Genomic DNA, 27,741 nt, shown 5'->3' on the forward strand with positions numbered 1-27,741 from the left:
CTGGGATCTCAGTATGTCCTTAATAACTTTTGGCATGTTATTAAATGGAATGCCTGTACACTGTTACATATTTTATAGAAATACCTGGGAACACTAACTGAACAGAATAGAAACAGAATTAATTAATTAACTACAAATTATATATATATATATATATATATATATAGATCTCCATTTGGATTACATAATTTTATCATTAAGTATGAAAATGTAACAGGTAAGAAATTATTACAATTATAAAACTATATTCATGAAGTATAAAATTCTTTATTTTATTGAAATAATCATATTTTCAGAATCAGTTAGAATCAGCATAAATCTGTCCATTGTAAAAACTATTAATTGTTTTCAGTATGAACAGAGTTAAAATATGGCTAGCTGGGAAACCAGCAATATTCAGCTAAAAATATATGAGATTGAAAGAAATGGGATTTATTGATGAGAAATATATAAACCTGGTTGTTGTGTCTTCAACACATTTGGTTCATTAGTACAGTAACAGAAGTCTTGCCTGTTTCTTTTATGCGTGTCTGACAAATATGCATCACATTAAGTTATTTTAAAATGGTTTAATTCAAATACATGCATTTTAAATATTTAGGCCGAATGTAGAAATAATATAATTACGATATTAGACCATACTGTCTTTTTTTTTTTTACAAACACGTACACATAGTGCAGATATTTTTGTTTCCTGTACTGCCCTTTACTCTTGCATGACATTCTTTGTGCTTAATGTCTTTCAGATTTACTATCATGGTGAACCAATTAGTGTCAACGTCCACGTCACAAACAACACAAACAAGACAGTAAAAAAAATGAAGATTTCAGGTCATTCAGTTATTCACAGCGAACAGACTTTGTATTTTCACTAGTGTATAGTTAAGAAACAATAACACTTATTTCTATTATTGTAGTGCGTCAGTATGCTGATATCTGCCTCTTCAACACTGCCCAGTACAAGTGTCCAGTGGCGATAGAGGAATCAGAGTAAGTCCTCTGCAAACCGGACATTCAGCTACCGTATGAGAACACAAGTTGACATCTGAATAATTGCTCTCTGCTTTGTGTCGTGTTCTAGTGATATTGTGGCCCCCAGTGCTACGTTTTGTAAAGTATACACGCTCACGCCTTTCCTTGCGAATAACCGAGAGAAACGTGGCTTGGCTCTGGATGGCAAACTCAAACATGAAGACACAAATTTAGCCTCAAGTACATTGTAAGTACAGTCTCTCATTTGAAAGTGGATTGTGTTTCTTGTAAGGTTTATTAATTCACCTTTCCATGGCATTGTTTCTCATAAGGTTAAGAGAGGGAGCCAATAAGGAAATTCTGGGCATCATTGTTTCTTATAAGGTGAAAGTGAAGCTGGTGGTGTCTCGTGGAGGGTAAGTGTGCATTTTGGTCATCTGTGTGGTGTGTTCTGCTGGAATAAACTTTAAAATTAAACAAATGTCCTACTTCTGATAGCACATAAGCATTTTGGAACACGTTCTCACTCCCAACTTGTCACATACTGATTCCTGGTCAGGACCCCTTGGCATCACTTTTTAATGCACACTCCATTGCTTTCAGTTGTTTGCCTTATGCATCAGATCAAGACATGTTTCATTCTTTGCATGCATTTGTAAAAATAGAAATGATTTTATTTACTTTTGTACTTTCACAGATATTTTGAGCACCTAACCCTACCCTACCCTAAACCTACCCACTTCTCAACAACATAAAACACGTAACAGGCAAATAAAAGTACAGTCAAAAGTATTTACTGCAAAAACTAACCAAAAATCTGCAATCCACAAAGGGCAGCGCAAATTACTGCCTGCTTTAAGACATGCTTTTTGGGCATTAAATAATGCACACATAGCAGTAATTTGATGAGCACAAACATTAGTAAATTGCATTGCGTGATTCATTTTAATACTCTCCTCCCATACATTTTGTGTCTGAAAGGGATTCAATAAGGTCAGGCCCAAAAATAACTGTGTCCATGCCTTTTCAGTGCTTATTCTTCACTGCGCGCCTTTTGTGAACCCTGACAGTACTCTTTTAATGCTAAAAGACAGTTTTAAGCTATTAATAAATCTGGTCCTAAGCCTTCTGAAGCCAAACAAAATCTTTTGTGAAGAACAAAATGAAACATAGGGTTTTAATCACTGAAAGTGGTCCCGCTCCACTAACACGGTCCGGACTGTTAACATCCGAACTTTGGCATGATGCAATTAGTCACGAGACACACAAAGAGCCAATGGCACTTCACAACCAGAGGTGATGTAACATTTTTTTCTGATAGCAATTTTTGAATGTGCTGTACGGCAGATGATGGAGATAATAATAAATCATTTAACCAGAAGACTTGGAATAATTGTGACTGTAGTGTCTGCCTGTTATATCCTGTATTTTAGATTGACATGTGTTTGGGTTTAGGGGTAAGGGTTGGGTTGCACGCTCATAAATGTTAAATAGTGTAATATAATGAAAATAAAATTGCTGTGGCTTTTTAAATTGAAAATTATACCCCAACAATTATGAGGCAATATACAATTTCATCATAACGATATAATTCTCATGCCCTTCGCGTCTGCATATTGACAGCAAAGGGTTACCCTGCACATTGAAAAATGAACGCTAATCCTATGCGCTAAAATGTGCCACCCAAAGGTCCTGACCAAGTGTCAATATATGTGACGAGTTGCAAGTGAGAATGAAAAAACCCTAGCGACTGCTTAGCAACATGCTAGAAATATCCACAACTCCCTGACTTTGTAGCAGTGTTTAGCAAATGCAAGGACCATTCACAAATCCCATAAAATAAAAATCTAGTTATCATTATCATTAATTGGTTAAAAGGGAATTTTTAGAGTGCATCACCCAAAAACCTGCACAAATGTATTAACGGGGTCAAAATGAACAATATTGGATTCAGTTGTTTTCTTAAAAGAGAAGATTCTAGGTTTATCTTTATTTTCAGTGTAATGAAAGATTTACATATATGTACACAAAATATATACACAAATGATCTTTTGCATCATGAGAAACATTCATTCTGGTGTGCTTGACTTGTAGGTATATGAAATAAGTTAGGTGACTGGTGGCTAGACAGATAGATTTAACCCCCTTTATTCATTCCAGGGTTAAATTGAAATTACTTTGCTAAATAAATATGGAATGCTTATTATTGTAATTCAATAATAAGATCATGTTTTATTTATTTATTTTAATTTTTTTTCAGGCTGCTTGGAGATCTTGCGTCAAGGTACTGTGATCTTTGTTTATTCCTACCAGAAATTCTTATTTTTTTAGTGTGTGCAATTGTTTAACACCCTCCCCTTGAAAACGGGATTGAAGGTCATTGCACACTGAGTCTGAAATTTGAAATTTTCTTTTTTCGAATTCCCCATCCTTTCCTATCAAAATGTATGCGAAAGATGCGAAAATGCAGAAAATCGAAACTGATCCGAATTTTTTTTGATGGATGAAAGTTTCGGAGGCAGTGTGCAAACATGATTGACATAACGTGAGGTCGTATTTATTTTTTAACCTAATTTCGGACTCAGTGTGCAATGACCTCAAGGCTGCTCCATAGTGAATTTTATTGCCGAGGACTGACCGTATACTGAAGAGTGTGTCTTACACAGCTGACTCCAGCCAATTGTGCTCATTAGAGATTCCTATAAGTAGCCAAGCCTTTGGCTGGAAGCACAGACAGGCTCAGACACTTAAGAAGAGGCCATCAATTACTGGACCATTTGTGCTGATGCTTTTAGGCCAGTGGTTCCAGCACTCTGTTAGCACCTCATGAGTGGTGGGATTGAGGTTTGGGTGCAGCGTATCCTAAATGGTAAGGGTTTATTTGGTTATCATGCCTCTTGGATGCCTTACTCTCATATTCTGTGTTTCCCTCTCCAGTGATGTTGCCGTTGAGCTCCCCTTTACATTAATGCATCCCAAACCATTGGAGGAATCGATGTACAGAGATGGTATGTTACAGATTGCCTTTTTATCTGCTTTCATATTTCTCTAAGTAGGGTTTATTTTTAAAAACTGCCAACTAATGTTTTGTGGTTGTTTGATTGCAAATGGGTGAGATTTTAATAGCAAAGAAATTCAAAAATTATAACAGTTTTGTCAAATGAAAAGATCTATATGCAGACACCTTTGTAAAAGGGGTATAAGGGGTTCTTTAAGTGGACAATTATGCCCATTAACTACAGAGTGCCAATCAATATTCTTTTTGCAACCTTCTTGTTTTAGCTCCAGAAAATGATGCCCCTATTGACACAAACCTCATTGAATTTGACACAAAGTAAGTGAAAGTCTTTTCCTTGGTGTAATTTAACCTGCTAAACTGCTCTTGAGTCTTGTGGTTATACATAGTTATGCTGCTCCATTACTCATGTTTAGTGTCGCGTGATCTTTCAACGGATTTAAGCATTGATAAGGATAAGGAATGTTTCTTTGGCACCGAATCAGCATATTAGAATGATTTCTGAAGGATCACGTGACATTGAAGACTGGAATAATAATGCTGAAAATTCAATTTGTAGTGAAACCCAATGGAACCGTGGGAGAGGAATCGCAAGAAACGGTCCTGATCCTGGTTCAGATTCTATTCCACTAAAGTGATTCCCGTTCTTTACAAAAAATCTCTTTGTTTGAATTTTACCAAAGCTAATTGAAGAGGAAAAAAAGAAAAGAAATGTCTATAAGAAAAAAATAACCGCTTGTAATGCACAACACAAAAATGCATTCAGGGAAACACAACAACTGATGAATGTTTCTCTAATTGCTTTTCCCTAGTGATGATGACATCATCTTCGAGGACTTTGCTCGACAACGACTGATCGGGGCAAAAGATGACAAAGACGAAGATGAGGAGGGTGCCGATTCGCCCAAACTGAATGACAGATAGATTGCAGATAAGAGTTTCCTGTGTTGTGCCGATACAAGAGACCCTTTCGAGATAACCTGACAAAATGGGACACCCTTTAACACAATCACAGTGGTGCAGTTGTTGTGTTCTTGTTCACATTTGTCTCTTCCATCCTGCAAGGGTGTACAGTAAAAACTTAAGTGTAGAAAATGTGACCTTGTTGTCGAAGCGATTAGAAGGTGAGGTTTTAGTTGATAGGCCGGCCACTGAGTGCCTCAAGGTATTTGAGGGTCTTTTAGGGTTGAGGCAATGGCTTCTAATCTTAGCTAAATCAAACGTCAGTGGTAGCATGCCTTTGTTGTTGCTTTGTTTTATAGATTCTTCCTTTGGTTAGAACGGAGGAAGATTTTAAGGGCCGTGATTTAGTTTTGAATCATATTTAATGTATGGAATTTATTGTTTTAATTACTGTAAATGGAACTGGATTTAGTATTTTTATTATAAAAGCTGCCAAATTGAATAATCTTTATAATGTCTAATGTCTCAACTGAGAGCTTTTGGATCAGTCATGCAGAGTGAAAGTATTTTTTTTTCCACTTTTCGATAAAAATTATATCTAAAAGCTATCTTAAGTAATAAAAGTTATGGATACACTACTGATAAAAAAGACACAATGCAACAACCATTTATGAAAATTATTTTTTTCTCTTAACAGTCTTCTATTATTTCTAAAAGTGGGTTTCTATGAAATCATTTAATTATTAACAATGCCTATATATCTTTAAGGGGACTATATATTACTATATGATATTTTTACATAAATGAAGCTTCTCAATCAGAGCACCTATGAATAGTCATGAGCTACAAACATTCCAGTTATAGTCTCTATTCTGAATAAAGCAAATGAATGCTTAAATCTGTCTCTTCTGTGGAACAGAAAATAACTTTTGAAGAATGTTCTGATATATTTTTTTCCATGCTATCACAATTAATTTAAAAGCTCCAAAGTATCATGAAAAATCATCCCTTCAACTTGTGCCATGTACATATTGTATGAATTGTTCTGAATTAATAGGTTTGTCTGAAGAAGAAACCAACATTTAAGTTGTCATTCATGAATAATCTTTCCAGCACTCTGGAACTGGATCAATTTTTGAATGAATTATTTAAAGCTGCAGTCCGTAACTTTTACCTCTTTGTCGCCCTCTATGTTTGAAAACCTGGAATTGCAGTTTCTTGCGGAATTATCTTTCGTGTGCAGGTTTGTGATCCGGTGTTCCGGCACTGCTCCAGCGCGGATGAATCTAATGTTTTGAGGTGAAAGTTTAGCTGTCAGTCACCGCACCGGTGTGGATATTTACTGTACTTCGCAATCACAGATTCTAGCCTATGTCTCATATGACCCAAATCAGAATTTTCACCGTATATTGTCATCTGAACAAGTCTGCCACGTTTGTTCTGACCAACTGAGGGAAAACGCATTACAATAAATCATGCTATTAATGGTGATTAAATCAAAAGATCAGTTAGCTCATATCACATCTAACTGTGCAAAGTATAATCATTGTTATACTTTGTTCTCAAATTATTAATGTTAACAACATCAGCATTGCGTGACTATGAGCATAGTATTAGCGTGTAGATTTAAATTTTTGTACAGTCTAATATCTAATTGTCATACCATTTCATATTAAGAAATAGTTTTAATCCAAAAAGCAAATTAATCTTACTTCAAACTGGTTCTATTTAAAATACAAAATTTTGTGTAATCCCACGTTGGCTAATCAGTAATCTGTAATCAGAAGCACATTTAAAACTGGAATATAATTTAATTGAATTCACATGTGTTTCATAAACACATAATTATTTCTGGATTACAATCTGCCATCAAAATGATAAATTTAATTATTCTAGCTGCTGTGAGAAAAGGCTATATATGATCCGGCACCTGCAGGATCGTAGAACGTCTTTATGTTTACAGACGTGACGTAATGACGCAGTGCCATGCTCAAACCACTCAAATTAGAAAACATTATTATAAGCTAAACGTTGTGAATCGGGCTAAAGTAAAGTGATAGTTTTGAACACTGGCCGGTTATGTAATTTCTCAAATATTGATTTCGGACTATTTTTAACCAAAAAAAGTTACAGACTGCAGCTTTAATAATTCATTATTCGGTCTTGTGAACCGGATCAGTCAATTCACTGAATAGATCAGACTCAAAAGAACAACTTGTTGAATTGAGAATTGGAGAATCAATTGGACTGTTTCTCTGAACAGTTCTAGCTCAACTGTTTACTTCTGTGCTCTTTTTAGAGCTGCTTTACAGCAGAATTGAATTTTGTTTGTATTATTGGAACACTATTTCCCTGTTTAACTCTGTAAAGCTGCTTCGACACAATATGTATTGTATAAAGTGCTATATAAATAAAGATGACTTGATTTGACTTTAACAAATCAAAAAGACAAATCACACAGACTCACATGGAAAGTTTCTGTGATACTTTCAAGACGCTTTTTCTTCATATGGTCCTTTTCGAAGCTTGAAAGCTCTAGTCCCCATTGTAAATGCATTGAAAAAACAACCAGCACATTCCTTAAATTTTTCTTGTGTTCCATGAAAGAAATAATGTCGTACAGGTTTAGAAACAAAATAACAGTTAATAAATGATGACGAGTATACATTTTTGGGCGAACTTTTAGTTTCATGTCCAAACTCCTCTAGACCCATTCAGTAATTCTCTGAACTGGAGAGCCACTAAAACGCAATTTGATTGGAAATGTAGCCATGTATACATTGCAAAGATTATTGTGCTTTCTATATGAATGAGGCCTTGATTTACTGCATGAAATGTCAAAAATTTGTATGTTTTGTGAATTAAACATTTTTGTAAAAAAAAGAAAGAAAGAAAGAAAGAAAGAGAATGATTAAATTAAAATAGATTGTTAAGTGAACTGATATAATATAATTCCCATGTGCTGGATAAACCACAATTATAAAATAAACTTGATTACCGGCATAAGGCAAGTTGTGTCAAGAAATGGTATTGATGATTCAATGTAAGACAAAATTACAATAGATTAAATATATTATACTCTATATATCAAAGTCTTTGTTTCTTCTTTATATTCTATGTATTTACATTTAATGGAACATCAAATGATACAAATATAGGTACAACATACAGTATTTGGACACTTGTGGTATGCGTCGTCAGTGGATCAAACAGTTAATGTATTGCACTACACTGCAGTCCTTGTAACCACAAAGGAAATCTCAGTTAATTGTGTCTAATTGTGTCATTGTTTTAAATGTTAAATTCCTTGTATCAGTTCAAATGTAGCCCGAACAGTAAAGTATGGCACTGCAGCAACACCAAGGTCATGGGCATGATTCCCAAGGAAAGCAAGAACTGTGTGAAACAATGTTTACCTTGAATGCAATCTTGCATTGGATAAAAGCATCTGTCAAATACATAAATATGAATGTCTGAGACAATATTTTTTGTTTCACTGTGATGATTATGGTGAAACAGTCAGAGTGAGATTGTTGAGTATGAGCACAATGTGATTGCTCATTCCAAAAATGGAAGAGGCTGCATTGTGGCACAAGCATGAAGGATGTAACAGCACTCCACACCACTCCAGTGGATGCACAAGGGATGCAGTGCATGGAGATCACCAATGTATCACTATAATTTTCACTGTATACATTACAATGTTTAAAATTTATTAGGGGTGCAAGCACGTAGCGCTGAAACCCTATTTTAATTGTTAGAATGACCATGAATCATTGATCTCCACATAAAACTGATCGTGCAGACCAAACTGTAAGTTGTAGAGACTTGAAACGGATGGATAATAGTACTCACACCACCTACAACGTAACCTAGGCTCGTCCCAATCAGCCTGACATGGTGCTACAGTGATCAAAAGTACGAAATCGCTCATAACTCGTGTCTTATGTTGTTGGAATCCTTGGCTCACACCGAACAATGCACACCAGATTTGATCATGAGCCTGGTGAAATTTTTGGGTATTTCGAATTTTTTGAAAACCCTACTTTTGCAAACTAGTCCTAGTTTTTTTGCTCGATTGGAACCAAACCAGTGCAGAGAGATCTTCTGGATAGTGAATATCAATAATTATCAATAATAAGTTGAACTTTCAACTCACAGTCGGAAAGGGATGGCAAAATGTTTGAAAGGGGCAGGGCCACTTTTAGTAAAACGCCTTTAACTTCTGAACGAAATGAAATATCTTCGCCACACTTTGAACAATTATGTAAGAGCTCAATCGGAGGTCACAGGGAAAAAATCGTGGAGCTTGGCCACTTGGTGGTGCTATAAGAGGGAAAAAAACTTAAAAATGGCTGTAACTGCGCACCCATTTGTTCTGTCCACATGAAAATTGGTGTGCAAAGTCTTGGTCCAAAGTGCCACAAGTGTCTATAATTACATTTGCATATCTCAAAAAACATGGCCGCCACTGGCCGACTAACTTTGAGCTCTAAGTTTGTCTGCACATGCATGACAAGGTTAAAGAAGGCTGATTGGAACAAAATTCAGTGGGCCTGTTCGACTCACGGCCCCAAATGTCTGAGAGAAATTTGAAAAAAATCAGCCACTGGGGGGGCGATATCACATTTTCAAGGGCATAAACGTTTGTATTTTCGCACATACGCACAATATTCATATCATACAAACTCCTCATTCCAGACAACTTTGCCTCTAGAACCACTGCTGACAATCAAATAGTTTGTTAAATGATTGAGAAGATGTAAAAAACCTACTTTTGTGAACTAGTCCTACGTTTTTTGCTCAATCTGGAAAAAAAACATTCCAGAACAATTCTCTGGACCTCGACCACGGGTTTAACTTGTGGATTAAATACGGTATATTTAAATCGGCAAAGGCATCCAGAAATTCGCTCCAACCACGAGGTCTGTACTCATCATGGATCGTATGAGGAGCTGTTATACTTTTAACCAAATCCAATATGTGTGATCCTGCGATTACACGTCCTTTAAACACAAACTCTCAAGATTCTGTTCATGAAGACAGTTGCTTATCATTAGATATTTTGTTCAAAATGAATTTGATGTTTTTTAAACTCCTTTGTGGCACATTGTTTAAGATCTCGTTGACAATTTGATCCTCTCCATCATCGCTATTAGGCGGCGGGACAGGTGCGGTAGCAGGCGCGTCGTTATGTACGGCATCCTGTTTTGGGACCATAAGAGTTAAAGATCCGCTCTCCAAATCGCCCTGCTTTACTATAGTTAAAAACCTCTGCAAGACATTGGAATAAAGTTTAGCTTTCCCATGTGGATCTAAATCAGTCCTTTGTAATATATTTCTTATAGCGTCGTCCAAAATATATAAATGCATCATTCATTCATTCATTCAAATTTTTCTCCACAACTTGTTGAATTGTCTCGGGAACATTCCTAGCCCTTAATTTATCCAACTGGTTCTGTGGAATTACATAATGCTTTTCAGCATATTCCATTCCTAATGATGATATTAAACTTGTGATAAACGGTATGGCCACGCTTAACAGGGGTACGAGAAAACCGCCTCTTTGATTAATCAGCCATTTTTTTCTTATGACACTGATCTTTTTACTCGCTGCGTATTTGATCTCCTCTTTTCTCTTTTCTTATCTTCAGAACTGTGAACTGTTTAGAGGTATGGTGCCGCGGAGCACGTTAAGAGCCATCTCACACAAGGATAAAATCAGTTGATCTGATGCCGACTGTAAAATGATGCGCCATTGCTTTGGTGAAGCTTGATATAACAGTTTCAAAAGAGGTAGATTTTTACAAAGCCTGTCGCTCATTTTCTTATTTTTCACCAAAGTTTACCGCGTTCTTTTCTGCACGTACACCACCTGATGATCTGAAAACAGACCTGATCTGAGGCGAAAGCGCTCAGGCGTTTTAGCTTTAAAGTCAATCAAAAGGAAACCAAATGGTTGATTGGTCGTATCCTGATAGCATTCCATAAAATATTTTGTATTCCCAGGAAAAATCTGACGACCTAAAATCATTATTTGCATTGAGTCTCTCGGGCTCTTGCACAAAATAATATAGTGTGTGTTCAGTGTAATAGTTCTGCTGGTTTTACCTTGAAAAAACAGATTCTGGGATATCAATATAATGGAAAATGATTTATGATGAACATATTTCGTGAACACTCGTGAGAGTTCATCGTTCGAATATGCTAATTCCATTAAATCGTCACAAATTAAAATAGATTTCTTATTAGGAGGTAATACATTTTCATCCATTAAATATTTTGGAATACCTTCAATAAATTTAATATCAAACAATGACAAGAGTTCATCATACAAAGGTTGCCAACAGCTGTATAAAAACACAACATTATAAATTTTTACATCGATCAGCTTATCTGCGTTACATAACAATTTTTTGTTTTACAAAGACAGTCTTTCCGCTGTCCGAAGGCCCGGAGATGGGAATTGAAAACGAAAGTCAAAACCTTCTTCAACATACACATTGCGTGATCTGGGCATATTGTTAATATCCGTAAGGTAAAGTTGTGTAGTCGGGCAAAAGGACCCGTTTGTCATAAACCACTTTGAATCTTTTCAAAACTGATCTATTATGCAATGTGAACTTCTTTTTATTCCGTACAATGGTTTCTGTACGTGTGAGCAGGGGGGTCATGTCACGTGATGTCACATAGCCATGTACCAGACAGATCATGCTTTCTAAGGTAACGATTTGCGGGTTTGAAGAATGGAGCGTGACCCCTTTCACTTTAAGAATGACTTTATTTTTTGCAGTTTTAAAACTATACGATTTTGGGCCGGTAGATGCAAATTCCGTGATGTTATCATCTACGTCAAGCTCGTTCGTCAGCTCGCTGAGATATGAGCCTGTTTGAGGCATCCATTCGCCTTCTTTCGATGAAAAGATAACACTGTCTGTATTTACGTAAAAAACGCGAGGTCCTAATCTATCCAATTGTCTCAAAAGTGTGTGTGTTGTATGTTAGGCTTATGGTACCAAACTAACCAATAACTGTCCTCTTGTCATTATTATTCTCCATGTCTGCGATCTAAAACAGAAATCAGGTTTATTAGGTCTTAAAATAAAACAGATAATGCATAGAAAACAAATGCACAACAAAGAGAGGCTACATTCTTAAAGTTTAAAAAATGGAAATTTAAGAACAGATACAAATATTTTAGAAAGTCTAAACATATAGTGCTACAACTTGTCACCTGTGCAGTGTATGAGGATTGACTATATGATAATTGCAGCATGTATTGAAAGGTAGCATAAGAAAGCTTGTGTCTATAATCTGATATTTAAACCAAAACAAATCAAAAATACTTCAAAATCATCAAAATGTATTTACCATAAACCAGTTGTGGAGACTGACTTTCTCCAGTTCAATCCGCTGCTTTAGGTCGATCTGCAGACAACAGCAAGTAAAATTGCAGCATTCTGTGAAGAAAAAGAGAGACATGTCTGATTATTACCTTGAACCTCACACTTGATCTCTTCGATCAACAGTCAAATGATCAAAACGACCATCTTTAATTAAGACATTAAGCTCAGATGTTCCCTTTCCTGCCCTTCTGTTACTTTGCTCTATTTAGTAAGCTTCAGAAATGCAATTATCCTATGTTAAAATGCAGATCTCACCTTGTGACAAGCCATCTTTGGTATGCATATCTAAAAAAATTAGAATATCATGAAAAACTGCATTTTTTAAGCTTATTTCAAAAAGTGAAACTTTCATATATATTTTAGATTCATTACATGTAAAGTAAAACATTTCAAAAGTTTTTTTTGTTTTAATTTTGATGATTAGAGCTTACAGCTCATGAAAGTCAAAATCCAGTATCTCAAAATATTAGAATATTTCCTAAGATCAATCAAAAAAATTTTTTCCAAAGCAGAAAAGTTCAAGTTCTTTAAAGTATGTTCATTTATGCACTAAATACTTTGTCAGGGCTCCATTAGCACAAACTCCAGCATCAGTGAGGAATGGCATGGAAGCGATCATCCTGTGGCTCTGCTGAGGCACTATTGAGCCTTCAGCTCATCTGTATTTTTGGATTGACTGTTTCTCATCTTTCTCTTGAAAATATACCATAGATTCCATATGGGGTTCAGGTCAGGCATGTTGGCTGGCCAATCAAGCACAGTAATATCATGGTCAGCAAACCACTTGGAAGTGGTTTTGGCAGTGTGGGCAGGTGCTAAAGTCCTGCTGGATAAGCAAATCAGCATCTCCATAAAGCTTGTCAGCAGATGGAAGCATAAAGTTCTCTAGCTGTATTGACTCTGGACTTGATAAAACACAATGGACCAACACCAGCAGATGTCACGGCACCCCAAATCATCACTGACTGTGGAAACTTCAAACTGGACTTCAAGCAGCTTGGGTTCTGTGCCTCTCCAGTCTTCCTCCAGACTCAAGATTCAATATTTTTTATTCGTCACATACACAATTATACAGAGTATAACCAGCAGTGAAATGTAAGTCAGGTCCGCTCCAAGGACAGTGCAATTATATAGAATATAAATATTAAGAAAAAGAAAAGTAGAAAAAATAAAAGAATAAAATAAAATAAAAGATAAAAAAATATAGATATAAATGTGCAGGTCAGTATGTTGTTGACTTAAATAGTAATAAAGAGGAATGTGCAAAAGAATGTGCAAAAAAGTTGTACAGGGTATTTAAATAGCAGCAATATGAGGTACTTACCAAAGTGAATAGATGGTTACCAGGGTGATTAGAGTCCTTGATGATTTTGACAGCTCTATTTTTGCTGCGTTTGAGGTAGATGTCCTGCATAGAGGGGAGAGCAGACCCTGAGATGCGCTCAGCTAAGCGCACAACTCTCTGTAGTGCTTTGCAGTCCTGATTGGAGCTGTTTCCATACCACACTGAAATGCACTGAGTCAATACACTTTCTATGGTCCCTGAATAGAAAGTTTTCAGGATTGCTGGTGAGACCCTGAATTTCCTCAGCTGTCGCAGGTGGTACAGTCTTTGCCTGGCTTTCTTAACCTGTGTTTGGATGTGTGTAGTCCAAGTCAGGTTCTCTGAGATGTTTACACCGAGGTACTTGAAGCTACTCACCCTCTCTGCAGGGGTCCCACTGATCATAAGAGGAGTGTAGGGCCGCTGCTGTCTCTTCTTAAGTCCATGATCAGCTCTTTAGCTTTGCTCACATTCAGAGAGAGACAGTTTTCCTGGCACCATGATGTGAGCCTCTCTACCTCATCCAAGTATGCAGTCTCATCATTGTTGGAGATGAGGCCCAGAACCACAGTATCATCAGCGAATTTGACAATAGATGTGGAGCTGTGAGAGGACACGCAGTCATGCGTGTAGAGAGAGTAGAGCAGGGGACTCAGGACACAGCCCTGTGGGGCTCCTACGTTCAGGGTGATGGAGTTTGAGGTGAACTGGCCAACTTTCACCACTTGAGGTCTGCCGGTGAGGAAGTCTTGAATCCAGTCACAGAGTGAGGAGTTTAGGCCGAGGTCTGAGAGTTTAGATACTAGCTTGATGGAGACTATAGTGTTGAAAGTTGAGCTATAGTCAATGAATAGCAGCCTTACATAATTCCCATTGTTGCTGTCCATGTGTGTGAGGGAAGAATGGAGGACGTGAGAGATGGCATCGTCAGTAGATCTGTTTGGGCGATAGGCAAACTGAAGAGGGTCCAAAGTATCAGGTATGGAGGAGCAAATGTGGCTCTTTACAAGTCTTTCAAAAACCTTCATGACTATAGATGTGAGGGCAACTGGGCGATAGTCATTCAGGCAAGAGGGTTTATTGTTCTTTGACACAGGGATAATGACGGATTTTTTAAATGAGGTGGGAACCACGGAGGTAGCAAGGGACTCATTAAAGATGGAAGTGAACAAACCAGCGAGCTGATAGGCGCAGGACCTCAGAACATGGCCGGTTATCCCATCAGGTCCGGCTGCTTTCCTGATATTCACTTTCTTTAGCGCCCTCCGAACCTCATCCTCCGACACGGTGATTACAGGATCATCGCTGCTCTGCCTGCTGCTTCTTGACGCGCTGGACGGCAGAGTCGCACCGCCGCCGTTGCAATCGAAGTGGCCATAGAAGATGTTTAACTCGTCGGCCAGCAACGGATCTGCTCTCACCTCTGCTGAGAATTTGTTTCCCGAAGGCACAGATGGTCCTCAGTCCCTGCCACATCCGTTGAGAGTCATTGAGCTGGAAATGAGACTCAATTCTCTCCCTGTATCGGTGTTTGGCGGCTCTTACTGCGCGTCGGAGAGCATAGCACGATGCTTTGTACTCGCTCATATTCCCGATCAGAAGAGCCTCATTGTAAGTGGCAGTGCGTGTGTTAACCGCATCACGGATAGTTCTGTCCACCCACGGTTTCTGATTGGAGAATGTCCTTATAGTTATTGTTTCTGTAGCCTGCTTGGTTAGCGTGTTTACAAAGCTTAATGCTACATCTGTGAACTCGCTGACGTCAGAATAACTCGCCCGGAACATGTCCCAATCGACGTCATCAAGAGCCGACTGTAACATAGCTTCTGAGTGGGAGGACCAGCGCGTCACTACTCTCTTCGGGGGATCCTGAACGAGCCTTTGTTTATATTCCGGTGTGAGGAAAATGGCGGCATGGTCCGATTTGCCAAAAGCCGGTAGTGAGCGGGCTTTGTAGGCATTCTTAAACTGAGAGTAGCAATGATCCAGTGTGTTTGGTCCTCTAGTTGGACAGGATACATGTTGGTGAAAGTTCGGCATGACCTGCCTGAGGTTGGCTTTGTTAAAGTCCCCTGCGATGATAAAGGCAGCGTCAGGATGTTTGTTAATGTAGCCGCTGAGCACATCGTGAAGCTTAGACAAAGCCAAGCCAGTGCCTGCCTGTGATGGAATGTACACAGCAGTAACAATGATCGATGAAAACTAGATAAAAATGATAAAATGGGCGGCAAATAATGGAAATATGTTCCAGATGAAGCGAGCAGGCGAGCAGATGAGGCGAGCTCCATTCTCCAGAATGGAGATATTCCTGGGATCACACCATTTCTTGTTAATCATGAAACACACTCCTCCGCCCCTGGATTTACCGGCCTCTGCTGTTCTGTCCGTCCGAAAAACAGAGAAGTTATCACTTGGCATAACAGCAGTGTCCGGGACCAAGGACTAAAGCCATGTTTCTGACAAACAAAGGACCGTTTGGGTCCCAATGAAGTCCATTTTATGGAGAAATGTTTTCATCAAAAACCTTAATTTCTTTTCGACTGAAGAAAGAAAGACATGGACATCTTGGATGACATGGGGGTGAGTAAATTATCAGCAAAAGTTTTTTTAAAAGTGAACTAATCCTTTAACTCTGACACCCGTCTCCTAAGACAAAATTGTAGAAAGGCAGAACGAAAATGGAAAAAGGACAGGCTGCATATCTCTCTTCAAATGTTCAGAGACTCTCTGACATCTTACCAGACTGTAGCTAAGTCTGCGAAAGCTGCATATTTTTCTAATTTAATTCAAACTAATCACTCTAAACCTAAGGTATTGTTTTCAATTATTCAATCTGTTACTAATCCTTCTGTTAATACTTTGCCTGTTGCCTCTGTTGCTCTCTGTGAAAGCTTCTTGAGATATTTCAGTGACAAAATTACTAACTTAAGACTTAGCGTCTGCCACTTTAACTTTAACTGTCTCTCCAATAATGTCATCTGCCTCTGCTGTTTTCGATGCTTTTGAACCTATCAATCTCCAGGAATTGAAGGAGGTGATCGGCAAGCTTAAACCTTCATTCTGTTCTAGCGATATCATTCACCCGAGATTTTTAAAATTAATTTTCAATTCGATCAGGCCAGGTTTGGTGTCTCTTATTAATAAGTGTCTCCAAACTGGCTCTGTTCCTGCCAGTCTTAAAGTCGCTACTGTCACTCCTCTGCTCAAGAAGCCTTCACTGGATTCCTCTGTCCTAAAAATATTTCGGCCAATTTCTGTCTTACTTTTCATTTCAAAAGTTTTGGAGAAAATTGTGCTGAATCAACTTCAATGTTTTCTGTCAGGTAACTGTACAGGTCCTTTTCAAACAATTAGCATATTGTGATAAAGTTCATTATTTTCTGTAATGTACTGATAAACATTAGACTTTCATATATTTTAGATTCATTACAACACAACTGAAGTAGTTCAAGCCTTTTATTGTTTTAATATTGATGATTTTGGCATACAGCTCATGAAAACCCAAAATTCCTATCTCAAAAAATTAGCATATCATGAAAAGGTTCTCTAAACGAGCTATTAACCTAATCATCTGAATCAACTAATTAACTCTAAACACCTGCAAAAGATTCTTGAGGCTTTTAAAAATTCCCAGCCTGGTTCATTACTCAAAACCGCAATCATGGGTAAGACTGCCGACCTGACTGCTGTCCAGAAGGCCATCATTGACACCCTCAAGCAAGAGGGTAAAACACAGAAAGAAATTTCTGAACGAATAGGCTGTTCCCAGAGTGCTGTATCAAGGCACCTCAGTGGGAAGTCTGTGGGAAGGAAAAAGTGTGGCAGAAAACGCAGCACAACGAGAAGAGGTGACCGGACCCTGAGGAAGATTGTGGAGAAGGACCGATTCCAGACCTTGGGGGACCTGCGGAAGCAGTGGACTGAGTCTGGAGTAGAAACATCCAGAGCCACCGTGTACAGGCGTGTGCAGGAAATGGGCTACAGGTGCCGCATTCCCCAGGTCAAGCCACTTTTGAACAGAGAAGCAGCACTGGACTGTTGCTCAGTGGTCCAAAGTACTTTTTTCGGATGAAAGCAAATTTTGCATGTCATTCGGAAATCAAGGTGCCAGAGTCTGGAGGAAGACTGGGCAGAGGGAAATGCCAAAATGCCTGAAGTCCAGTGTCAAGTACCCACAGTCAGTGATGCTGGTGTTGGTCCACTGTGTTTTATCAAGGGCAGGGTCAATGCAGCTAGCTATCAGGAGATTTTGGAGCACTTCATGCTTCCATCTGCTGAAAAGCTTTATGGAGATGAAGATTTCATTTTTCAGCACGACCTGGCACCTGCTCACAGTGCCAAAACCACTGGTAAATGGTTTACTGACCATGGTATTACTGTGCTCAATTGGCCTGCCAACTCTCCTGACCTGAACCCCATAGAGAATCTGTGGGATATTGTGAAGAGAAAGTTGAGAGACGCAAGACCCGACACTCTGGATGAGCTTAAGGCCGCTATCGAAGCATCCTGGGCCTCCATAACACCTCAGCAGTGCCACAGGCTGATTGCCTCCATGCCACGCCGCATTGAAGCAGTCATTTCTGCAAAAGGATTCCCGACCAAGTATTGAGTGCATAACTGAACATAATTATTTGAAGGTTGACTTTTTTTGTATTAAAAACACTTTTCTTTTATTGGTCGGATGAAATATGCTAATTTTTTGAGATAGGAATTTTGGGTTTTCATGAGCTGTATGCCAAAATCATCAATATTAAAACAATAAAAGGCTTGAACTACTTCAGTTGTGTTGTAATGAATCTAAAATATATGAAAGTCTAATGTTTATCAGTACATTACAGAAAATAATGAACTTTATCACAATATGCTATTTTTTTGAAAAGGACCTGTATTTATGAGGTTTTTCAATCTGGTTTTAAGTCTGCTTACAGCACTGAGTCCACACTGTTGAGAATGTTAAATGATATTTACCTCTCCACTTATTGTTCTAGATCTGTCGGCCGCTTTTGATACCGTAGATCACTCCTCACTATTATCTAGATTGGAGTCTTGGGTAGGTCTAAAAGCTAACGTCCTGAAATGGTTTCAGTCATACCTGTCTGACAGAAAGTTTTTAGTGAAGCTGGGTAATTTTACCTCTTCCCCTGCACCTCTGTCCTGTGGCCTTCCTCAAGGCTCTATTTGAGCTCCTTCTCTATTTTCTCTCTACTTGCTTCCTCTGGGCTCTATTTTGTGTAAACATGGCGTGTCTTTTCATTTCTACGCAGATGATACTCAGATCTATTTACCAATCAAAAGAAAAAATTCCACTGCGATTACTTCTCTTCTGCAATGTCTAGAAGAGGTTAAATTATGGCTAGCCCAAAATTTCCTCTTCCTAAATGAAGACAAGACCGAGGTAATTGTTTTCGGCACCAATGAGAACTCTCAGTGTATAAGCCCTGAGTTAGAAAGTTTATCCGTTTTTAGATCCTCATGGGTTCGGAACCTAGGAGTTCTTGTTGACCAGCATTTAAAATTTGATAAACATATCTCTTCTGTTATCGGATCCAGTTTTTATCAGCTTCGCTTACTGTCTAAAATTAAATATTTTCTCACTCCTAAAACTCTAGAAATGGCTGTTCACGCTTTTGTTACGTCTCGTCTAGATTACTGCAATTCTTTATACTGCGGTATATCAAAGTGTCAAATTGCACGTCTTCAGCTTGTTCAGAATGCTGCGGCCAGACTTCCTTTAAAGTGTCGTAAACATGAACACATCACCCCAGTTCTTAAATCCTTACACTGGTTGCCGGTTTGTCAGAGAATAGACTTTAAAAGTCTCCTCTTTGTATATAAATCCCTACACAACCTAGCCCCTGTCTACCTCTCTGAACTTCTTCATCTCTACACTCCGTCCAGAAGCCTGTGATCCTGTGACCAGGATTTGTTGGTAGTCCCTCACGTTAGGCTTAAGCGTAGAAGTGAGCGTGCATTTGCAGTGGCAGGGCATCGATTTTGGAATGCCCTGTCTCTAGAGATTAGAATGGCCCCTTCATTGTCTGTTTTTCAAGTCCCTGCTAAAAACGTATTTGTTTTCCTTAGTGTATTGACTACTGTGATATGGCCATTTTTAATTTTTAATCGGGTTATATTCAATTTTGTCTGGTCTGTTTTCTGTGTATGTGGTATAATCTGTAATACACTTTGGTCAGCCTGGAGGCTGTTGTATATGTGCTATACAAATAAATTGAACTTGAACTTGAACTTGAACAGTCAGGAACAGCACAAACTGTTGTTTGGGGGTCGATGACTCTACAGTCAACAGTTGCAGTTGACTGGAGCTTGAGAGATGTCGACACTCAAGTCAGGTGCAACATGGACTGTAGTTTGAAGGGAGTTGTCATTAAATTTGGACGCTAACCCATCGAGCGCTTGGAGGACGTCAGCCATGTCCATTCAGACAAATCACCAACTACATCTTGGAAGACGCCGTCACTCCAGTTATCACTGACTTGAAAGTGACTGGTGTTTGGTTCCTCCAGGGAAAGGTCAACGCTAAGGTCATCATCATCGACTTCTCGACCTGAAGGGAGAAATGATATGAACCAAAAGATTGCTTTAATCAAATAACATTTATTAAATATTACATAACCATATTAATGAGTACTCATATTCACAATTCTTTGTTTTTTTCTTGTAACACAAGCACAAATGTATTGAGAGCCCCTATATTAAGGCCCACTGAGTCATGTGTGAATATTGATTTGGTCATATTGTTTAAATTTTGTCTTAAATCTTCCTTTGAGCCATTTAATTAGGTGTCCTCTGTCATTAAATTGAATTTAAATGTCACACAATTAATATTCATGTGCAAAAGGTAATGAAGGTAATGAGGTAATGCATTTCAGTTTCTGTGTAAATACATGTCTTCATGAAAATTTGAATTTGAAACTATGTAATGTCTGATATGGTGCTGAGTCATGTTTCTGAATTCTGTAGTACATTTCCATTTTTAATTCATGCTTATGCATATGTATTTTGTTTTGTGTTGTTATAAAACTGAACTTAATCTGTGTGTGTCTCCAGAAAACCATTAAACACAAGTGTAGACATACGTGCCGACTGCAGTAAACAAAAGGAGTGACATATTCTCATAACATGGACAGTTGATTTACCATCAGGACTCCTCACAGGAAGAACATCCCTCTTTTCCACTTTTTCATCTTGACTTGAGTCGGTGTTGTGGACTTCTCCTTTCCCTCTGAATTTAAGCAATTACTAAAGTAAAGTAAACAACATCCATTAATATACAAAGCGATCCATTAATATGAACCCGTATCTGTGACGTCACAATCTAATTAACGTTCCACTGCTGCCAGAGTGCCTTGGTCAGCTGCTACATGATTGGACCATTTTGGCCGGAGGGTGGGGCTTCTGCACAGCAAAACTCGTAGCGTTAAGGCCTGTTCACACCAAGCACAATAACGATAAAGATAACTATATTAGCGTCCACACCAGCGAACGATATCGTCTGTTTATTCCAAGCGCATGTGCGTCTTTAAATTCTCGAGCACATTATAGCAGGATGGATTCTGTTTGGCTGTCAGTGTTTTTATCGTTCATCTGCTGGAAAAAATCGTTCTGGAAGTGATTCCAATGATATCGTTTCTTTGTGCTTTTATCGTTATAGTTGTGGTGTAGAAGCTATTCTTTAATACTGAGAACGATTTTTAGAACTATATCTTTATCTTTATCGTTATCGTTCTTGGTGTGAACGGGCCTTTAGTCATTTTTACTGTAGCCTACTTTTAGGAGGAGCAGAAATAAAACTGTTATTTATTAAGGGTTATTTAAGAAAATTCTCATTAAATGCTGTCTGTTTGGTGAATAAATGCTTTGTTATTATTTTGTGCCGATTTAAGTCGTTTACAGGTAAAAATGGTCTAATATTTGCATTGGTATTTTGCACTGTAAATGTAGCCTAAGTTGTTGTGATTTAAAAATGAATGCGCACTTTTACTGATCGCGAGCACTAGAGAACACCAGATATGACCATTTATTGTTTAAGTGTTAAAATTGTGTTATAATTGTAATTCTGCATGTAATGTTATATCCTATATAGCCTATAATATTAACCCAGTCTAAGTCATGCACAGGGTATTACAGTTGGGAGTTTGAGTTCCTGGTGTTTTTTCTTATAAGAGAGAGGAAAAAAAGAAATGGGGGAAATAAAATGACTAGTGTGTGTGTGTGTGTGTGTATACCTATATGTTGGTGATAAATGTGTATCCAGCAGAGATAAATCTGACAAAAACTAATTTAAGGACACTGAGGGACACCCTCATTTGATGAAGCAGTTATACCACAGTGTCTGAAGTGCGTGGCCTCATTCACAGAAGATGAAAAACCGTAACATAGGCCTATCATAAGGCATCATGTAGGCATTATAATGTATATAGAGAAGTTAAATTCAGTGATGCAGTTCAGTTTCTGATACTCATAATACATATCGATAGTAGGCATACAGTGGGCCTATATTTATTTTGTGAGAATAAAGAGATTATGGTAATGGATACAATGAGGGTACTTTCATTGTAAAATTTCATCAATAAGTAGTTGTAGTTATAGGCGAGGTTATCAGTGAAGGTAATGAGGTTATACGTGTTTCTAAAGATGGTTTACATTAGTCTAAAGGTAATCTCAATGGCCACTGTAATAACACACTAAGCATATTCACAGAGAAGTGCCTGGTACAGTAACACAAGTTCTTCTCTTCTTCATCGGGACAAGACCACAGGAACCAGATGAGTCCTTTGCACAATCTGACTCTGCTTTAGCGTAGATTTAAACTGCTGATTTTGTCTGGCCAGAGGAGAATGACACTATTTCGACAAAATATTTCCCCGTCTAAATACTTTAAAGTTTCATGTTTGTTTTATTTATATAGCACATTTAAAAACAGCAGGCACAGCTGACCAAAGTGCTGCACAAACAAAGACATAAAACACAAAATAGCCCACAGATTCATACCATAAATTCACAGTGAATTAAAAGCCAAAGAAAAAAGATAGGTTTTAAGAGAAGATTTAAAAACCGTTAAAGACTGTGCCGATCTGATATAGGCTGGAAGGCTGTTCCACAACCTAGGGCCAGCAACCGCAAAGGCTCTATCCCCTCTATGCTTTAAATGAGATGTGGGGACAAAGAGAAGTCTTTGATCACCAGATCTCAGACTTCGATTAGGGTTGTAAAGATAAAGTTGGTCAGATAAATAGCTCGGTGCCAGATTATTTATAGATTTAAAAACATAGAGAAGAATTTTGAACTCAATTCTAAAATGCACAGGTAACCAATGTAACGATTTCAGAATAGAAGTGTGAATCAAATTTACGTTGTCCTTTGAGGAATTTAGCAGCAGCGTTTTGAACTAATTGGAGACGAGCAATGGAAGATTTAGAAATGACGAGATAGAGAGAGTTGCAGTAATCCAGACGAGTTGTAATGAGCGCATGCATAGCAATCTCTAAAGTTTTCACAGAAAGAAACGATTTAATTTTAGAAAGAAGGCGTAGCTGAAAAAAGCAGGAACTAATAACCGCATTTATTTGTTTATCAAATTTAAGACTCTGATCCCAGAAAACACCTAGGTTCTTAATACAGGAAGAAGTAAAAGGAGCAAGGTAGACAAAATCAACACTTCTGCTCCCTGAGTTTTCACTAGGGCCGAAGACTATAACCTTGGTCTTTGATTCATTTAGAAATAGAAAATTATGAGAAAACCATGTTTTCACTTCATCCAGGCAGGCAAAAAGAGATTCCAGAGCAGCATGTTTATTTCGTTTCAGAGGTAGATACATTTGGGTATCATCTGCATAGCAGTGAAATGATACACCATGCTTTCTGAAAATAGAGCCCAGAGGAAGTAAATACAAAGAAAAAAGAATTGGTGCAAGAATAGAACCCTGCGGCACTCCACAGGAAAGTTTAACAGGCAATGAAGAGAAATTGCCCACTCTGACAGTGAAACTTCTATTTGTTAAATATGATTTGAACCACCTAAGAACAGTTCCCTGGATTCCCACAGAATATTGTAGTCAAGATAAAATAATTTTATGATCAACTGTATCAAAAGCCGAGGTCAAGTCTAACAGAATTAGGACAACAGAGTCACCAGAGTCAGTCGCCAATAAGATATCATTTAGGACTTGTAATAAAGCAGACTCTGTGCTATGCAGAGGCTTAAAACCAGACTGGAAGGTTTCAAAAATATGATTTGCACTAAGGAAAGACTGTAACTGAAAAAGCAGTTTTCTCCAGTGCTTTTGTAATAAACGGAAGATTTGAGATGGGTCGAAATTATTAAAATTACTAGTATCAAGAGAAGATTTCTTCAGAAGAGGTGTCACAGTTGCTTCTTTGAGGCTATCAGGTATAGTCCCTGAAATTAGACATTTATTCAGAAAAGACACCAGACTGGGACCAATCGAGTCGAAAATTTGATTTAAAATACGTGGAGGGAGAACATCAAGAGAGCAGAAAGACAGTTTCAAATGGTCGATGGTTTCTTTGAGAGACTGGAGAGCAACTGGATCAAAATCACTCCATATAGCTGAAGAGTAACAACATACAACAAAAGGTTGTAACTGAGATCTCAGAGTAGTAATCTTATCACAGAAAAACCTTGAGAAACCTTCACATAATGACACTGAGGGATTTGAAATCACATTTGCAGGAGTCACATTTAACACAGAATTTATAACAGAAAATAAAGCTTTAGAGCTATGGTGATTCTTTGCAATTAAATTTGAAAAATACTTAGACTTAGCAGATTTCACTGCTTTCTGAAAAGCAGCAAGACCGTCTTTAAGCATATCATATGAAATTTGCAATTTGTCCTTTTTCCATTTTCGTTCTACAAGCTTGCCTCAGAGAGCGGATGTTATCATTGAGCCATGGATCTGTTGTAGATTTTGACTTCTTGGGTTTAAGAGGAGCAGTGGTATTCAGGACCTCTGAGCAGGCATTATAAAACAGACTAAGATGCTGTTCAGCATCCAAGTCAGGTAAAGATGACTCCAAGGACAGAGACAAGCACACCTTGTTAAAGGAGTTTGTGAAGTCATCACAAAAGTGAGAAGAAAATGAACGAATCATTTGTACAGTAGGAGCAGTATTAGAGCTTAACTGACAGAAAGGCAACGTAAATAATACAGGTATATGATCTGAGAGCAGAGTGTCAAAGACCTGAACATCAGTAATAGAAAAACCGTAAGAGAGAACCAAATCCAAAATATGTCCGTGTGTATGTGTAGGATCTTTCACCCACTGAACCATATTGAATGACTCAATCAAACTGAGAAACTCCATTTCCAGAGGTTTGGACTGACAACACACATGTATATTAAAATCGCCTAGTAGAAGAATATTATCATACTTTGTTATACAATCACCCATAAAGGCAGTAAATTCATTTATAAATTCTTTAACTAGGTGAGGAGGCCGATACACCAACGCTAACAAAACCGGATCATTCCATTCCAATCGCAACAACTGTACTTCAAAGCTACTGTAAGCAGCAGATGGAACAGAGCTAAAGTGGGTACTAAAACTGTTTTTTAAAATGACCGCTAGACCACCCCCGCGGCCAGAAGAGCGGGGCAAATTAAAAAAATGTGCAGTCCACAGGAACCAGGTCAGAGAAAGGGCTCAGATCACCAACCTTAATCCAAGTTTCTGTGATGAATATAAAATCCAAGGCATGAGTAATGAAAAAGTCATTTAGTAAAATCGGCTTATTAACAAGCGACCGAGCATTAATCAGAGCCATCCTAGAAGGCTGTGGAGAGATGATGGGAGCAGAGGCTCTGTTCAGAGAGCGAAGATTCTGAAGATTAACTCCACCGCGGAAAACACGGAGAGGAGAGTAGCAAGAGGTCATAAATGGAGAGTCCATGTGAGTGGGTCGAAGCCAGCGAGCAGGATGATCCAGCGAACGCCAGATAGCACAGCGGCCACCGCCTAAGGTCCGCGTCATACGGAGAAAGCTGGAAACACGGCCCGTGCGTAACTCCACTTTCAGTTTGACAGCAACCCCTCTGCGCTTTCCGCGTCTCCTGCGACGCTTTCTCCAGGAAATATCAGGAAGCCATCTGCGCAGATGATCCGGAATATCCGAGATAAGGTTTGGAGAACACGATTGTGATTTAACCACAGAGCTTGCTAACTCTGAGGTGTAGGTAGTCACAACAGAGTCTTTAATATCCAGAAGTAACTGGCGATCATAGACCAGAGGGGAGTAACAGTTCGACACGGATAGAAAAACAGAGATAACACCAAACAGCAGAGAGGCCAGACGGCATGCCACGTACACCGGCGCCATCTTGATCCTAATGAAAAGCAGATATAAAGCCACCCAGCTTTATATCAAGCTGATGTAAAGCTGCTTTGACACAATTTGCATTGTTAAAAGCGCTATACAAATAATATTGACTTGATTTATTGACTCTTGCCAGTGATTAAACATATTCAACCACAAGCAATAGTCTCATCTATAGACATGCATGACAATAATCAATTTTTATTTATTTATTTTTTATAATTTGAAAATGTAATGAATGCATCTATTGTTTATTCAGTTTTCTGGGAAATGACGATACAATGTATGCACATTTTGATTGTCACAGCAGGTAGACAAACGAGGATGAGGTGGATCTCAACGTGGTTTAATTTTTATTATAAACAAAAATGAAGATAACTCACGAGGAAACAATGAATACCACGGGAAAATATATACAAACACAAGACTGAACAAACTGAAGATAATATTTACAGAGAATAACAAGGGGTGTTATGCCGAAAGCTACTGTAAGAGCTAAATATTTTTTAGTAAGATCATTACAAGCTAGATTAACAACTGATGTATGCTCACAGAAACTGTGGTAAATCAAATTTGCCATTAGCAAATAACGTATACACTAAGATGATGCAAAAAGGAATGAAGAGTAGTGGCCGGTATCCTTTTAGGTCTGTGAATCCAATCAACTGGAATTCAGTAAAAGAGAAGTTGACTGATCGGTCACCCATTCCGCTTTTTAAAAGTGTGCCGTCTTTCAAAAATTAAGTAACATGACTAAACAGCAGTTATTCCTCAGAATTTGTAAGCCATTTAATCTCATTGTACTGAATGTATTTATTAATCATATTAATGATTAATATGTTTAATAAATATATTAATCTCATTCTCAAATACATAACAATTTTAACATTTTAAAGACAATCTAAAGCATAGCTCAACAAAACAAAGAAAATACATGGTTACCTATAAAATGTATTAAGCTTAAAAAATCATCAAGAAGAAATCAGCTAAATTATTGTTATTCATATTTAGTGTAAAGCTCTGCTGTCTTCTCTTAAAACAGTATGTCTTATACAGTATCTGTCTTTGTTCTGCCCCGCCCCCCCATCTAGTCACAACAAATATTTTCAAAAATTGCTTTTTGAAAGATTGTTTGGAAGTACAGATATATCATCCGACATTCAACGTAAGTGCTGCAGTTAATAAATACATTCAGTATATGGGTAGCTGATGCACAATGATGAATAGAGATTAAAGAATGTTATTAATTTATTTGGGAATCATACTAAAATGTATGAATTAATTGCTTCGCAGGATAAAATAATAAAGAATTAAGAAACTGAAAATGAATGGCATGGTAAAAATATAAAAAATATACTTGTCAGCATTATTCATTCAGATTTAACTAAATCAAATAAGAAAAAGTAAATGATTTTTGTTTCCCAACATGCTCTGCCCCACACAACTGAAAAATAGTGGTGAACTAGGCTGCTTACTAGATACTATTCAAAATCACTAACAAATCAATGATCTCTGGTCTCATTCACTTTCATTGTATGGTAAAAGCAGCATGGCCATTCTGCAAAATATATATCACATATATATCAAAACGTTAACATGTTTCACATATTAATATACAAAATACATGAGTAGCACAGTGGGTAGCACTGCCACCTCAGAGCAAGTCATGGCTGAGCCTTTCAGGGTTGAGCTGTGTTGATTGTGTATTGCCCCACAATTCAAAGACATGCAGCATCTCTGGGGTGTTTCCCTGCCTAAAGGTTTC

The 27,741-nt window shown here is 37.9% G+C and overlaps 1 protein-coding gene across 1 annotated transcript in view; it reads left to right on the forward strand.

The window, feature by feature from the left end:
• LOC306853842 (beta-arrestin-1) overlaps positions 1-7,327 on the forward strand; it is a 37,077-nt gene extending 29,750 nt beyond the window's left edge. The window contains exons 9-16 of the mRNA XM_079391494.1: positions 747-831; positions 918-990; positions 1,082-1,219; positions 1,305-1,388; positions 3,233-3,256; positions 3,910-3,980; positions 4,255-4,306; positions 4,801-7,327. Coding sequence (XP_079247620.1) covers positions 747-831; positions 918-990; positions 1,082-1,219; positions 1,305-1,388; positions 3,233-3,256; positions 3,910-3,980; positions 4,255-4,306; positions 4,801-4,912 — 639 coding nt within the window. The 3' untranslated portion in view covers positions 4,913-7,327. The remainder of the gene's footprint in view (positions 1-746; positions 832-917; positions 991-1,081; positions 1,220-1,304; positions 1,389-3,232; positions 3,257-3,909; positions 3,981-4,254; positions 4,307-4,800) is intronic.
• Positions 7,328-27,741: the final 20,414 nt, after the last annotated feature.

The sequence above is a fragment of the Barbus barbus genome, assembly GCF_936440315.1.
Source record: "Barbus barbus genome assembly, chromosome: 34".
Lineage (NCBI taxonomy): Eukaryota > Metazoa > Chordata > Actinopteri > Cypriniformes > Cyprinidae > Barbus > Barbus barbus.